The sequence below is a fragment of the Bombus bifarius genome, unplaced genomic scaffold (assembly GCF_011952205.1).
Source record: "Bombus bifarius isolate JDL3187 unplaced genomic scaffold, Bbif_JDL3187 scf7180000007987, whole genome shotgun sequence".
Classification (NCBI taxonomy): domain Eukaryota; kingdom Metazoa; phylum Arthropoda; class Insecta; order Hymenoptera; family Apidae; genus Bombus; species Bombus bifarius.
In genome coordinates, this window is record NW_022884369.1 from 1521196 (window position 1) to 1536535 (window position 15340).

Below are 15340 nucleotides of genomic sequence, written 5' to 3' on the forward strand. Positions count from 1 at the left end.
ACCTTCCCTTCCAACACGGTATCAAACCCCTTCCATGTTCATGCAACGGACATAACTTCCTCGCTACTCCGACTCCTCTCGGTTCTCTCGTTTCCTCCTACGATTCGTTCGTTCTATCCATCTCTTTCTGCACCGCGATGTGTCCTCTCCTCTGTGTCTCGTTCTCCTCCGGCGCGGTCACCGCCGCCGCCACCACTGCCACTGCCACCGCCGCCACCACCACCACCGCCACCGCCACCACCACTACCATCACTGCCGTCACCACCACCCTCAGTCCTGTCCGCCAGGGGCGAGCTCTGAGTTTCGCCGCCCTTGGACTCCATCGCCGATTTCTAGGCCGATCTCGTACGATCGGTACCGGGGGAAAGGTGGATTTATACCGGAGAACGAGAAAACGAACGTTCTCCGCTGGCGGTTCCGCTCAATGAGAAGAAAGTTAGTTTCATTTTGTACATTCTTTTTTTTTCTCCAACGGGAATTTTAATGAATTTCAAGTAACGCGAATAGATCGTGACGATTAAGTTCTTTCCACGCGGGATATCTGCTTACGCGAGTGGGTAATTTTCGAAAATTACTTGGAACCGGTCCTCCCCGTGGCCGTAGTTGGATCACGAGCCAGAAGGGAACCGTGATACACACCAGGACTCGGACCAATCTGTAATTGACTCACGAACAAAGTATAAATTCGCTACCATCCAATTAACGACAAAATCAAGAGAGGAACTCGTTGACCGGCAATCGTCTGCATGCGAGGCCGTTCGGAAATTTTGCCCGTCACGCTACCCCAATTTGCCCGTACCGGTTGCAAGCCACCCGGAGGACCAAAGTGGAGACCAAAGGGGACACGGAGAACAAGGGAGAGATATCTAGGGGTTCTCCCTACTCGGCTTTCTCTCTCTCTCTCTGTCTTTCCCTTTCTCTTTATCGAAGGTGGCGTGTGTATACGTGGAAGAAGGAAGAATCGTCGGGTTTAACGCGCGCGGACGGAACCGGAGCCGCGTGAATCCGCCCCTGCCGCCATCACCACTGGTTCGACGCCGGCACCTTCTCCGCTCGTCCTCTCCCGACGACGGTGTCTACCATCCCAAAGCCGAACCAGTCCAGAAATCCCCACTCCGGGAGCGCGCACCGCGGCGACGGAAGTGTGGCAACGCTGCAGCTCGCCAGTGTCTCGGTCTTGGCGAGTTACTCGGGGGGGCTCAGGCCGAGTCTACCGAGTTTGTGTCTACCGGCGCGGGTAACCCGAAAGCGAGTGTGCCGAGGATCAAAGTCGCGGGCCTCTAGCCGGCATGCGAGACCGTCTCGCTGCTTGAAGGCCGTAACCGGGAAAAACGTGATCGAAAGGGAGGACCGGTCGAGGAGGAGAGAAAAAGGGACAAAGGAAAACAGAACCGAAGAAAGGGAAAAACGAAAAGAACGAGGGAAAAGAAAAAACGAAAGAACGGAGGAAAGAGAAAAAGGAAGGAAAAATTAACAGTTGCGTTTTTTTTTCTGGCTCCTGGTACCGGGAAGTTTTTTTCACGGCCGCGACCATCGGGAAACGATCTCGTGTCACAACGGAGGGATCGCGACGTGGTAGAGAAAAAGAACGACAGAGGAGACGGAAGAAGAGAAAAGAGAGGAAAAAACGACAGGAACGAGAGCCACAGACGGGACACACGTTTCGCGCGTTTGTCGTTCGTCACGTCACATCTTGCCCGCCGTGATCACGCGAACGTGCGCGCTTCGAATCTACATTACGTTCTATACGACACCTAACCACCTACGTGCACGCGTCTGTACGTACGCGGGACGGACACGCGCGTGTATACGTGTACGTGAATATCGTCCGCATAAAAGACGTGGAAGGAGGAATAGAGGGAAAAGAAAAAAGAAAAAGATATATATTTATATATACATATATATATACACATATATATATACATTACGTGTATATATATATATACGTACACGGTGACAAAACGCGTGACGAAAAAACAGTGTAAATGGCGCTCTCCGCACAGAACCAGTCGACGTCGTACGTGAACTTATATTACTCGATCGTCCAACGTGCGGCGACACGCTACTTTAAGGAATATTACAACTCCGGTGAGTACCAGCAACCACGATCGTGTGTCATCTATGGATACTATTATTCTACGAATCGAAATCGCCGCCGCTGTCCCTCCCCCACCCTCTCTACCCCGACCCTAAAAAAATAATCGATCACGGTCGTTTTATTTAACTACGACCACGCATCATTCCCGTGAACGAAAAATCACACGCATCGAATCGTTTGGCCACCTGTGCGTCGTCCACGTTTTGCCAAAACTACGTCATCGCGAGCGCGCGCTGTATACGCGCGGTTTCGAATTTTCCCGCCCTCCCTCCTTCCCTCGCTCAGGCTCACTGCAACAAGCTTGCACGGTCTACACCTACACGTACCTCTACACCCGCGTACACCATCATACACGCGTTTTCCATCTCTGTCCGAACCTCGCGCCAACTCGTTGTCCTCTCCCTCCTGATCCCACCGACTCCCCCATACAATGTATACACACGCGTGCACACAGAAACATCGCGGCGTGTACACACGGGACAAAGACAGAGACTACCGTGCCGGCACCTACTAACGGATAAGTGCTCTTCCAACACCGATTAAAACACGCCGCCGGCTAGACACGTGCCCGCTTCTAAACTCGTGTGTGCTCCTATAGTAATAGTACTGCGATAGCTGAGGTCGAGAGAGAACGAACGAGAGTTAGCGCGCTGCCGAACGATCCACGTTTCCCCGGTGTGCGAAAACCGCGTCAACGTTGGTCATCTTCGTGGAGAACAGTGTTCCGAAAACGAAAATGAAAAAAGAAAAATACGAACGGTATTAGAACACGAAAGGGATGGCACAGTCGGGGAATCGTGAAGAAACCTCGGCGAACGGTACGATCTCTTCCGAAGAGAAAAGAAAAAAAGATAAAAGGAAGAATAGAATGGAGAAACCACGGGGGGAGGGGAAATTAAAAAAAGAAAAAAAAAAAGAAAGAAACGGGAGAACCGTGAAGAATCTCGGTATCCGTCGGTGTGATCGTGTCCGCTTGAACGATTTGCAAAACCCGAGAAAGGAAAAAGTGTGTGAGAGAAAGAGTGCGAGGAGAGAGGGGGAGGGGGGAAATCGGGAGGAAGAGCAAGCGAGAGGCGTAGGGAAGTTGGTAGGGAGATAGAGACGGAAAGAAAGAGACGAAACGTGTGCGAGCGAAAGAGTTAGAGATCGTGGCATAAGAGCGAGCGAGGAAGAGAGAGCGTGCTGATCCGCAAAATACGGTCTCGTTACACTATCGTCGGTGTTGGGTCATCTAATCGCCTCTGAAATTATCGTCTCGCCAGTACAGAGTGACGAAACACGCTCTCTCCGGGAGCAATCAGTTTTCGAGGGTACTGGTTTCGTGGTGCTTGGACGATCTCGAGCCGCGCGGCGCAGAGTCCTTCGGATGCTGATCGTTCTGATCGTGGTTTGTTACCGAGAGTCCGTGTTCCGTTTCGTTTTCGTGTGTCACGTTGATCGTCGCCCCCTTGGTGTATACACACATACACACACACACACATGCATACATACACCCACCCACACACACACATATACACGCGGACTCGTTGTCTGGTCCGACCGATCGCTACCGGGCCTGGTCAAGGTGAACATTGCTGACGGGAGGAGAGAAATTGCGCGATGATCGCGGTGCTCGTGACCGAGAGAGAACGGCCCTCGTGAGATCTCAACCAGCGATGATCGTACGAGATTCGCGACCGTGGTGCCCGTGAGACGGTTCCGAGCGTCTCATTCTACTTAAACGTTCTCTCGTGCGTTTTCTTGTGTATACGCGGTAGAGTCGCAATGTTTAACGTGATCGAATGCCGGTCGACGTCGATATGTTTGGTCGTGCGGGTGTTTGGATCGGTTCGTTTGCATCGACTGCGCGATACGTGAACGAAATCAGTGATCAGTTGTTCATCGAACGCCGCCGGTCGATCGTGTGCCAGCGAACAACGCTCGTGGAAATGGACGATCCTCGTAGTACGTTGAGAAAGAGAGTTCTGTTTCATCGCGGTTGTTCGAGTGTTCTTGTCGCTGTTCGATTGAACGACGCCGACGACGAGGAAGCGCGCTCCACGTCGTTTGAATATCGTGTTGCGCTTACGCTACCTCGGGTCTCGTGTTCGCGTTAAATGTCCAACCGGGAGTTTCCAGCTTGTATTTCGTAGCGATGAACGTTTCGAAGCGAGGCATTGTACTCGGTGATCTCGTGGATCGTTTCGTCTTTGGGATATACGCGCAAAGTTTCGTACCGTCTAAAATCTGACTTTCGCGCGGAGATACTTGTTCCAGCGAGTATTAATCGTCTACTTAACTCCGCCGGTGTCGATCGTTGGACATTTAATGTTTTCGAGGAGACGAGGATAGTGCGTGCTGCATCTGACTGCAATGAGTCTCGAAACAACCTTCTCGAAACAATCTTCTCGATAAAACCTTCTCGTGACCGGTAATTCTCTTCGTTCGCTCCCTCCATTCGATCTATGAAGCGTCGAATTGTAATCTAGTTTCGCGAAAAAAAAGAAAAAATACAACGAAGAGGTAGAGAAAAAAAATACGAACGAACGAAGAGAGAGAGAGAGAGAGAAAGAAAAGGTGGGAGAAAGAGAGAGAGAGAGAGAAAGCTATCGAGCGTGGCATGAGCGAACGTTATCTCTGCTGTAGGTTTATCGCGATATTCCTCTTTGGCGTCGTCATCGAAACAGGATCATTTTCGCCGGTTGACATGACGAGGATATCGCCATCGGTTGGTGATCCCGGATCGTTATTGGACAGTATAAAGTCAATCGCGGCGAATAACACGATTGGTTCTCGTTTAGCTCCGCTAACCCGGCTCCCCGACTTGGACCAGCAGGACTACACATGATCGGTCTGTGGAACTTTGCTTATTTCAGAGGTACTTGTCCCACGTTCAACTTTTCAATCGACGCGAATATAATCCTGTTATCCTCCTTTCCCCTCTCGCGTCGTCTTCTTTTATATTCGATCGACTTTAAACCAGCTGCGCACAGTAGAAACTTATCGAACTCGCGTCTGACTTGTGCTCCCATTTGCATACAATTATTAAACGCGCGATAAAACACGCGGCCGAACGGGCTTCGTCGATGTTACGATTTGAGATCCGCGAAATTCTATAAAATTCTATTAGCTAACAATTGAAATCCATCGAATCGGAACAAGTATTCTCTGCCCCTTCCGATTTCCTGAAGACGAAAAGAAAAGAAAGAAAAAGAGAAAAAGAGAGAAAACAAATCGGTGATTCGGTATTCATCACAATTCGCGGCAACGACAATCAGAGCCGCGCGTGTATATTTGGAGAATAAACGTCAACGGGTTTATCGTGTGACTTCTGACGATAAGAGGAGCGAGCGAGCGTTGCTCCGTATCAACGGGAACGTAAGAATCGACGCTGCGTGTTTGCGTGCAGAAAATCAACGATCGCCTCTCGATGGCAGGCTGATCCAGTGTCTCGTCGTGGAACCACTTTTCTCGACTTTTCTCCCTTCATTGATTTCCCAAATTCGGCGAAATTTTGGGAACGATCGTCCGAGGCCAACCGCTTCGGCACGAATCGTTGATTTGTCTGGCAGCGGGGCGAATGGTGCCAAAAACGCGATTGTCTCTATCGTTGCTACGATCTCGTTTAACCTTGCCAGTGTTGGACTTGCAAGTAGCAGACGACCGCGAAAGAACAAACTGGTTGAAGTTGGTGCTGGTGTTGGTGTGTCTTGGTGTTTTCGTTTCGCCTAACGATTCCGATAAGCCAGCTGTTATTCAGGTACAGACGACGGATTGCGAAGTGTGGCGCGCGTTAAAAGAACGCGCGTGGATGCCGCGCGATAGAGGTGGAAAGGAAGGAAAAGGGGGTTCGATCGAACGGAATAAAGTTAGTTCGGCGTCTCGTGTACATCGCCGCCGCCGTCTTGCCGAGAGGCGACGAAACGAAACGCGGGATAGCGTGAAAGAAAAAGGTGTCGTGGAATCCTTTCTACCGTGCACAGCCTTTCACCGATGAGGACTCTTGGTATTCGTTCGAGCTATTCGAAAATTTATCACCACTGTAAATATCGCGCTTGCTCGAAAAGGGGAAAAAAGATATCGATAGACGTACGTATAAAGCTATATATGTACATGCTTCTATGAATTCGTTTTACGCGCGACTCCAAGATAAATTCGGAATCGAAGGTAGTAAAATCGAGATTCGTCGATTCCTCGTCGAAAGAGAGTCGGCGGTCCCCTCCCGCGCGCGTTTCGCACTCGCGATTCGATCGACAAAAGTATTAAAAAACAAAGCTCCTACAGGATGGAATAATAAAAGATAGGACAAAGCCGGAGGAGGGAAAAAACTAAAAAAAAAAAAAAAAATTCTACGCGACGTTTCGGCCGTTCGTCAATGCGTGGTGCAACAACGGAGGGCTCGCGGGGCTTGCCTCGACGAGCGTTAACGCGCTCGCGTGTATACTCCCGTCTCGTTTCTGTCTATTTTTCTGAAAACAAACATTCGATCTGACGAGCTATATAACACCGATGGAATACTAGAGAAGGACCACTCGTTTCTCGAGCACCCTTCGCGCCGCCATCGCGGAAAGTTATGTTTTTGTTGCGCTCGATTCGTGTTTTTTCGTCTCTTTTCCTTCCACGCGCGCGCACACGCTCATCGGTCCCTTCAGCCCCGCTCGATACGAAAATGGGCCGCAGGTATTCCCTCTGACACTCGATAAATAGCGAGGAATGTTTGCTCTTGCAAATGAATGTTTTCCGCGAGCCACGAGTGATTTTAACTCCTGAGTGCGCGTCCTGCCAATACGTTGTTCCCCCCGCGTCGCGTGAACGCGAGCGCTCTTTTCTCATCCCCTTCTCATGCCCGAACCGCGCTCTCGCCTACGTCAGGAATAACAGAATCGGCCTGCCTAATCTGCCAAATCCGCCAACGATTTACCATCTCTTTTTCTATCACAGTCACACGCTATCGTTCCAAGAATTTGTTGAATTAAGTTAATCGAGAAGGAACGAGGAACGTCGAATAACGTTCGATAATCGTGAATGATTCGAGTTGCGTGCTTGCAAAATTACGAATGTTTACGAATGCGCGGCGATTTTCTTCGAGACTTGGCGAACAATGGACGCATTCTGGTGCCGTTTTATCGGCTAAACTTAGCCCCGACGCGCACGATCGTTCCAACGTTAAAAGGGACTTATGAATGATTCCTTGTAAATAATCGTTTCGTCCCGGGTGTTGCGAGCCTCGTTCCGTCTCGCCGCGGACGTGTATTTCTTGGCTCGACTCGACGACCAACCATCTTTCACGGGGACCGTGTTGGAATTTTCGTCCCGTTAAATCAGCAAAGACGCCCTTTGGTTAAACTTCTTCCTTTGCCACGCTCGTTTCCGCGATGCAGGTGCCCAGGGATGATCGTACTTTTCTTCGTCTCCAATTTATAATGAATATATGATGAACGATAGTAGATAGAACGTGGACGTTACTGTTCTCAAAGATGTGCGTATGTCTTCTGAAACTACGAATAAACGGCCAGTCATTTTGACAGATTCGTCAGTTCTCTTCGTAATACGCGTGTCCAATTTATCTTACAGAAGATTCATTCATCAAAAATTCTCCTCGAGTCCCCATTACGAGGGAAAAAATACGAGTTCACAGCCTCGTCCGTCTCTTCCTTAACTGTTTCGATTCGCGTGAAATTCGATACGAATAAAACAAGCAGCTTCATTTTCCCCCTTCCAAAAATTGTTTCCCACTACATCATCCCGTAAGATTAGAAACGAAAGGATCAATCAGCTTCTCGTTCTTACCCCATGCTCCACATATCTACTGGTATTTATGTGCGTTCTCGAGGGAATCGTTGGCATGAATGAAAACGGCTGGAAAGCAAACAAACCGATCGTTCCTCGCGATTGCAATATTTGCAGCAGGTGCAGGTGTTACGGGTGCGATTAACTCGCCCCCCTCCCCTTTGATTCTGTGTATAACCCTGTAGAACGAAAGAAGGCGCGCTATCGGCTGGTAAACGGCCATTTCTGTTTCTGCTCACGCGGCGAAAGTTCAATATGCCGAGTCGCGTGCAGCCGCGGGTATTGTTATCCGCGTACGATTAAATCAGCCGCGTTCACGGAGAATCTTAAGCGCGAGCCACGACGTGGCCGCGCAAGGACGCGACAAAATAACCGATCCTCCGACGCGCAGGAATGGAAATCAGCCTTATCCCAGCCGGCAAACAGAAGCTGTCTTCTACCTGATAACTCATTTCTATCGTGACACTGTCGTCGCGACGAGTATTGTCGCGGGAAGAGGCTAATTGAATCAACAAACTATAGTGCTTTTGCTTGCGCGTCGACGAACCTTTTTCTCAACTGCTGCGTGTATTTTTTGCAGAAACGAGATGAATACAGGAAGTGCATAACATTCATATGTATATGAATTTACACGTGTTTTTTTTTTTTTTTTTTTTTTTTTTTTTTGAATATATATATCTGTATAGCAATGCATTCTAACGTTTGGAAGTATGTGTACAAATCTCTCTATCGAGGTCCTATTTCAGGCGCAAATTTCTCAAAATCTGCTGTCTCGTAACGTCAAATCGCACACGTGACAGGGATTACAGATTCGATTCGATAAAGATAGAATATATTCGCAATAAAGTTCGATTTGAACTCTAACTTCAGCTTGAATTTTTTACATGGAAGATTCTCGATATATATATTAGGTATATTTCAATGTTATCTCGTTTGACAGCAGTAGCTTTGAATATTCGAATATTTAAGGCTTGCATAAATATATAATTACTTAAGAAATCATAACGTAAGAATGACAGATATATTTTGATTTGTACCACTTTACCTCTATACGCTTCAAATTGATTTTCAAATAGAAATTGAGCGACCCGTTATCTTATGTGTGTGTGTGTGTGTGAGTGTTCTGAAAACGTTTAAAATATCTCAATATAATTCTTTCACTCAAAGTAAATTTCTCTGAAGGTAAACTCCTTTAGTTTAGTTACTTATATCGTAATTTTCTATATTTTAATTAGGGGATGATTATTCCATTTAGTAGAATTTCCAGAGGATTAGTAGTTGATTTCGAACTACAGCGTCTTCGTTTCCCGCAAACACATCGATGAATCTTCTTTCGACTTCTAAAAGCAGTTCTTTGTTTTTCGTTCTCCTATAACGCGTCTCTCGGAATGTGATTCTGCTGCGATCAAAGACGAGAGTTAAAGGAACGACGTCGATCGTCGAGCATCGTCGATGGTTTATACGATTGCTGGTTAAATCGTGAGAAAGTTGCGATAAGAGCAAGTTAGAGTCGTCGAATTTGGTCGACGAAGCTGTGGCCCACGATAAACTGACCTTAATCTTCTCATAAAGTTTTCATGAGCGTTACACCGCGGCTACCGCGTTCTGTCCGTCGCTGCGACTTGCGAAAACAGTGTTCCTCCGAGTGTTCTTCCTCCCCTTCGCGGCGAGAAAGCGGCGGACGTCGAGAGGAATACGGGCAATATCCTCGATGCCACGCCGGACCAATAATTTGTCGGCGGATGCAGAACACGCGTCTAATATCACGCGGATCGAGTTTTCTCCTTGGTCGCAGCATCCGATATTTTTTTTTTATTGTACGCATATCGAGACAGCGCCTTCACTCTGAGCCCGCGAACTCGCTTTCACTCGCTCAATTAAGCGAGCGCTTTCGAGACCAGAAATATTCTAGATATTGCCCGATTTTCGCCACTGAGCTTGATTCGATGGAAATTTAAAAAATCTCCGCAAAATTATCGGATATTTTACATTTAATCGTATCAACTTTCTTTTGGGTGGATTCGAAACGATTCAACTATGAAAAAAGGCCAGCAACCGCTAAAATATATAAAACGAGTTTCTCCGTACGTCGAATAGTCGTCGTTGTGAATATTTTATATTTTAATTTTATTTAATGATGATAGCGATATTTACTGTTCAATAAATTATAGAAGTTTGTTGTTTCAATTTGTTACAAATTAGCTATTTAACGGATACTATCGTTTTTCGTACTTCTAGTAATAGTTTTAATTAGAGAAACGATTCGATTTAACAAGCTTTTTTCGAAAAAAAAAAAGGTCTACGTCGCTTGATAAAGAAGAAACTAATTATAAGTTTCTAATTGATAACTGATAACAGGATTTATAGATGTGGAATAATTTGAAACGTCTTTGAGTGATATAAAATTAGAGGTGTCGCAGGTTTACGTCTTTATTGGAATAAAAGAGGGAGATTTGATTAATGTAGGTAGTCTTGTCGCTTCGTACGATAGCGTGTCCCTTTCAATTCCAGATTGACTTTCAAGTGTGTTTCTGCGAATTAATTCGAATCGAAGGAAACGAGGGTAAAGCTATTCGAACAGTGGTTCAAAGTGATGCTATTGGCCGCAACGAAGTTTGCTTTCTTTACCCTGGACTTGAACTTCTCGCAGCCGTTTATTTTTTTCCAGATCGATCCGAGCGAAGCACCGTGATAAAGTCGATAAAGTTTCCGAACTGTTGGAAAGCGGTAATTGAATAATTACAAACAACGTAATGGATCGCGGTTTGTCCGGCGTTAAGAGACGCAAAATTATCCGCCAGCATTTAAACACCGGGAACGCTACGTGAAATTTCATATTAAACCGAACGAATCTCGCCCGAACAATTTTTCCGAATAATGCGTCCGTCGAAAGTTGTAACTGGTTCAAGTGGAACGCACAAGAGGGAAACGTTTAACCTTGCTGTTCAGTTTAAATCTATTTGACCCGAAATAATTTTCATTTATTCGCGGAAAAACTGGTGGAAAATCCGTTCCGACAGTTTCATCTCTTGATCTTTTTCTGGCATCTTCGCTTTGACAGGAGAAAAGAAAAAAGAAGAGAGAGAAACGAACGATCAGATGAAAAAGCAAACGGATCGAATGTCACGAAAATCATATTCGAGTGAAATGGATTCGAGTAAATCGGCAGTGGCACGAGTTGCTGAACAAAGAAAGCAAACTGTCTAACCATTAGTATCTGATCATTGACACCGTTCGCAACTTCCAGCAGCGTTGCCTTCGAACAACTGTTCAAACACGAGTTATACAATTCCGTTAGACACGTCGGATTATGCATTCGTCGATACCTGTCCCTATCTAAATTCTAAAACATCCCATTCGGTTCTACTTCGTACAAATCGATCGGTCAGTCACATGTCTGTCGTGGAAACGAGACGTCTACCATTCGAGTCTATCGTGTCTGTAGCAATCGCAGAAAAACATCAGTCTGCGATACCTTTATCCTTCCTATCCAGCGTTTGTAGCAAAACGACTTTCGTTTGCCGGTGAAAGAGCCTTTCGAGTCGCGATACTCGCAGTATCGGAATCCCACGCCTTCGCGAAAAATTTACCCGTCCAACACCCTCGTTCCTCTGAATATCTGTCGAAGAAATTAAGACGGCCGGACAGAGAAAAAATATATATGTAAAAAAAAATTTTGTTAGAAACGCGAAAGATGAATGAAAAAGGGAAATAAAATATTCGAGGGGAATTGCAATGGGCGGCGCGCGTCGTAACGAAGTGCAGGCAGGCGGTGTTCGGGGCATTCGAGAATCGACGGGATCGACCTGGCGACTTAAATCTGCAAGCTGCTACGGGAGGAAAAATCTTTAAAAATGCTGTCTGACGAAAAAAGCGCGCATGCGTAACCACGAGCCATTTCCTTCTTTCTCTTTCTGTCCCTGGTGCTCTCTCGCTCTCTCCGTTCCACTCTCTGTTCCCCTCAGCCACGTTCTCCCTTTTCCACCCCCCCCTTTATATGTATATACGTACGTACGTGTGTATCTCTACGTACATGTGCACGCGTGTGCTCGTCGTGTGGCGTTTTCCTTCCTCTACGTCTCTCTTTACGCGCTCCTCGCCGCCAAAACAAATCGTAAAGACGCCTTCTACCGTCGTAATCGCGCAGTCATTTCCGAAAAATCAATGACCACTCGCCGAGCACATGATTTCCTTCCTTTCGGACGGGCTACGATAATAACTGTACCCGGGGCGCCACGAAATTTCTCTGTCGGGGCATAAAATCGAATTCGAAGACACTCTCTCGTCATCCCGCCACTCTTTTTCCATCACTCGTTTACGTTTTCGTTTTCGTTCTCGTTCTCCTTTTTCTTCTCCTCTTCTCTTCCTTCTCTTAGCTTTCCCCGTTTTTCTCGTCTCCTCTTCCTCCTTCTCACGAGTCACCCGTCTTTCATCCCCATCTGGAAGCCCTTTGTAAAGCAACGGGACGCGGTCTCGTTCGTTTTTCTTTCTCCTTCTTTTTCCCCTTTTTCTTCTCTTTTTCGGGTTCAATGATATCGTCGAGGCGGGCGGCTGTGTCAAATGGGACGCTTCTTACATTGTGACGAGCCACTCGAGCGATTCCGGATCCCCTTGTCTTGGCGGGAAATCGAATTCGAAAATCCTCCTATCCTCACCGTTTTCGTTTCGTACACCCTCAAGAATCTGTTCTGCGGCTGCTGTGTTGCTTCTTCCATTGTACTATATGGCAATAAAATATTATCACTGACAATCGACAGTGCATTCGACGATACTTTCCAGACTCCGTATGCTCCGAACAATTGTTATCGCTTGTTCTTAGCTTGCCAATTTTCCCAACAACCTCCCGCTCTTTTTATATGCTTTTCACCACGCGTAAATAGTTTACGTTCGTAATATAGTTTGCTAAATCGAACGAAGATTCATTTTGTCTCCGATCGGCAATTATCGCGCTTTAGCCTTCAGCATTCAATGAACTTGGCAGGCTGACAACGTAACTGTACCATAGACGGAAAGGGCATCGGGCACGTTCAATCTGCGGGTTGCAGGTGTAGCTTTCGTCAAGATCGATGTAATTATATCGCGAATTATTCATAAGCCGATTGTTCTCTCGGTGTACAAAAGTTCGGTTAAAGTGATAAGTAACTGCCTCATTGCCATTGATAAATCAATTTACAATGGATATTTGTAATTTGCGAACGAGTAATCTATCGTCTCTTCAAACTGTCGAAACCACTGATCCATGATTATTTAAACACCTGTAATAACATACATACTCGTGTATGAATGTATTATATAAAATATTTAAAAATGTCCGCAATGCTAATGTATAAATAACACTAATGACGTACTTGATCGTGTCCAAGGAAAGACGTGACAGTTCTTTTCTTTTTTTTTTTTTTTGAGCAAGGACGTTATTAAATTCGAAGGGAAATGATTTTTCAGCGAAAAAGCAAAGGAAGGAAGGAAGGAAGGAAAGTTGAAACCTCGAATTACAATAAAGGACCGTTCCCGTCGGGAAGGAAAGGAACGAACGAACGAAACAATAGAGGCAACGTCTTCTCTTTCGAAAAAAAAGATGCAGATTAAGAATTCATATTCCCTGAATACGGAGGAAATCTTTGAACGCGTCTCTCGCGTAATTAGCCATTCCGTTTCTTTCCTAGAGATTCCTCCGCGAACCGCGCGATTCCGTTGACACAAGTGTCGAGCCAAGTGTTCCTTCCGGTTGTTCGTTGGACAAAGCGCGAGTAGAACGAGCACGATCGAAAGATCTGTAAAAAGATCCGCAAGAAACAACAGAGTTCGACGAACTAGAAAATTCTGGCCCTTTCCTTTGCTTCTTCCTCTTGCTTCGCTGCGAGACACTATCTCGCGATCGAACTGTGCCAATTCCGCTGCCACACGTATAAAAGTTTATCGAAAATTCAGGAAATGATCTTGAGAAAGAAAGTCTCTTACGGAGGATAGGTGTTCCGAGATGAATAGGTTTAGGCTGATCGTCGGTACGGACGATGCACGTTGTGACGATTTTCTAACAGTTAGGCGATACAATTTGACGTCTCACGGCTTACATACAGATCGCAAAGGGATTGGACATTGTTGCGATTTCGCAACGGTGACACGATACAATTGGCAGCTTTATATTTTTAATAGCGTAAAATTGTATACTCGTTCGTATCGAGCTTTGCATTCCCTGCGATATTGCAACGAATGTGTAGAATTCGACGGATCTATAGTTTTAATAGCAAATAGAACAAAAGCTGTAGGAAATATAGAAATGGTAGATGTATGAAGTGCCGGTACACACAAACTGTATACAACGATCTTCTAATTATCCTAAGTAATATATTTCTAATATTACGACGCACAGAAATGTGTAATGCCACCCTAAACAAGATTACGAGCATCGAAGAAAAGCGTTCTGCGAAGAATAACAGTGGGTTGAGCGTTGTGTAGACGACGGAGAATAAATTTCGTTTGAAATAAGTATTTTCGAAACTTCGTTGCGGCGAAGTGCACTTTGGCGACAGGAACGCGCGGAAATCTTCCTGGATGAACGATTAAGCGTAGCAGAGAGGATGGATGAGAGGAAAAACCTTATTGTCGCCGCGGTCGACTCGGCGATAAGCCGACAACCGCGTATCATGCGTGAGTGCGAGTATCCTCGATAGCTCGTCTTATCGGCTCAGTATTTTCCATGGAGAGTTTCGAGAACGAACTTCGAACCAGTGAAAAATTACAATTAAACGGTATTGTTTGGTTTTGCGTTTTATGGAAAATTCGCTCGATGTTTGGTGAAATTCGCCGTGAAAGTATGTAGATGTTTTGAATCGTAAGGAATACGAGAAAGAAAAGTGTTGTTCACGCTTCTAAGACGGAATTTTTTATCGTGAATTCATAGCAATTCGTCGTGTGTGCTGAACAGCTCGCCTCGTTTCACTGTCCAATTCATCTTGTTAACCGCACCGCTACGAGCGTCTATTCGCCGAAAGATTGTGGCTAACTGCGGCACGACCTTTGCGTTGCCGCGAAAAATACCGTCGACCTCTAAATCGACTATTCTCGGGGCCGTCGTTTTATATTTTTTTTTTTCCCTCTGCTGATTTTATTTGTCGCTGTTGCCCCTATTTCGGTGTCGCTTCATTAGCGGTGATTTCGAATTTATAAGGCGGGAATCGGAACGAATCGTCGCTCGATAATTCAATGATCGTTAACAGACTGGAAAAACTGTGCCGAATTTGTGTCGAATCGTTGGTACAGCGTATTGACACGGGGATTCGATTAAAAGGCTGATTAAAACAAAAAGAGTAGGGAAAAAAGGGGGGCGGAAAAGGGAGGGACAAGGAAGAGAACGGTCGGGAAAAAGGACAGATTCCCTGACTCTCCTGTCTGTTCGGTCTGGATGCGGGCGCAATTTGCAAAATCAATGAAACGCGGCGAAATATTAATGCGCCTCGAATGCTGCTGCGTTCC

General features: G+C 46.2%; 1 protein-coding gene across 3 annotated transcripts in view; it reads left to right on the top strand.

The window, feature by feature from the left end:
- Positions 1–478: 478 nt before the first annotated feature.
- LOC117205291 (zinc finger protein 768-like) overlaps positions 479–15340 on the top strand; it is a 33089-nt gene continuing 18227 nt past the window's right edge. Inside the window, exon 1 of one of the 3 annotated variants that reach the window (XM_033443556.1) lies at positions 479–2088. In XM_033443556.1, coding sequence (XP_033299447.1) covers positions 1986–2088 — 103 coding nt within the window. In that variant the 5' untranslated portion in view covers positions 479–1985. Of the gene's footprint in view, positions 2089–4758; positions 4956–15340 lie in introns of those variants that run through there. The other 2 variants (XM_033443554.1, XM_033443555.1) reach the window with 2 other exon arrangements.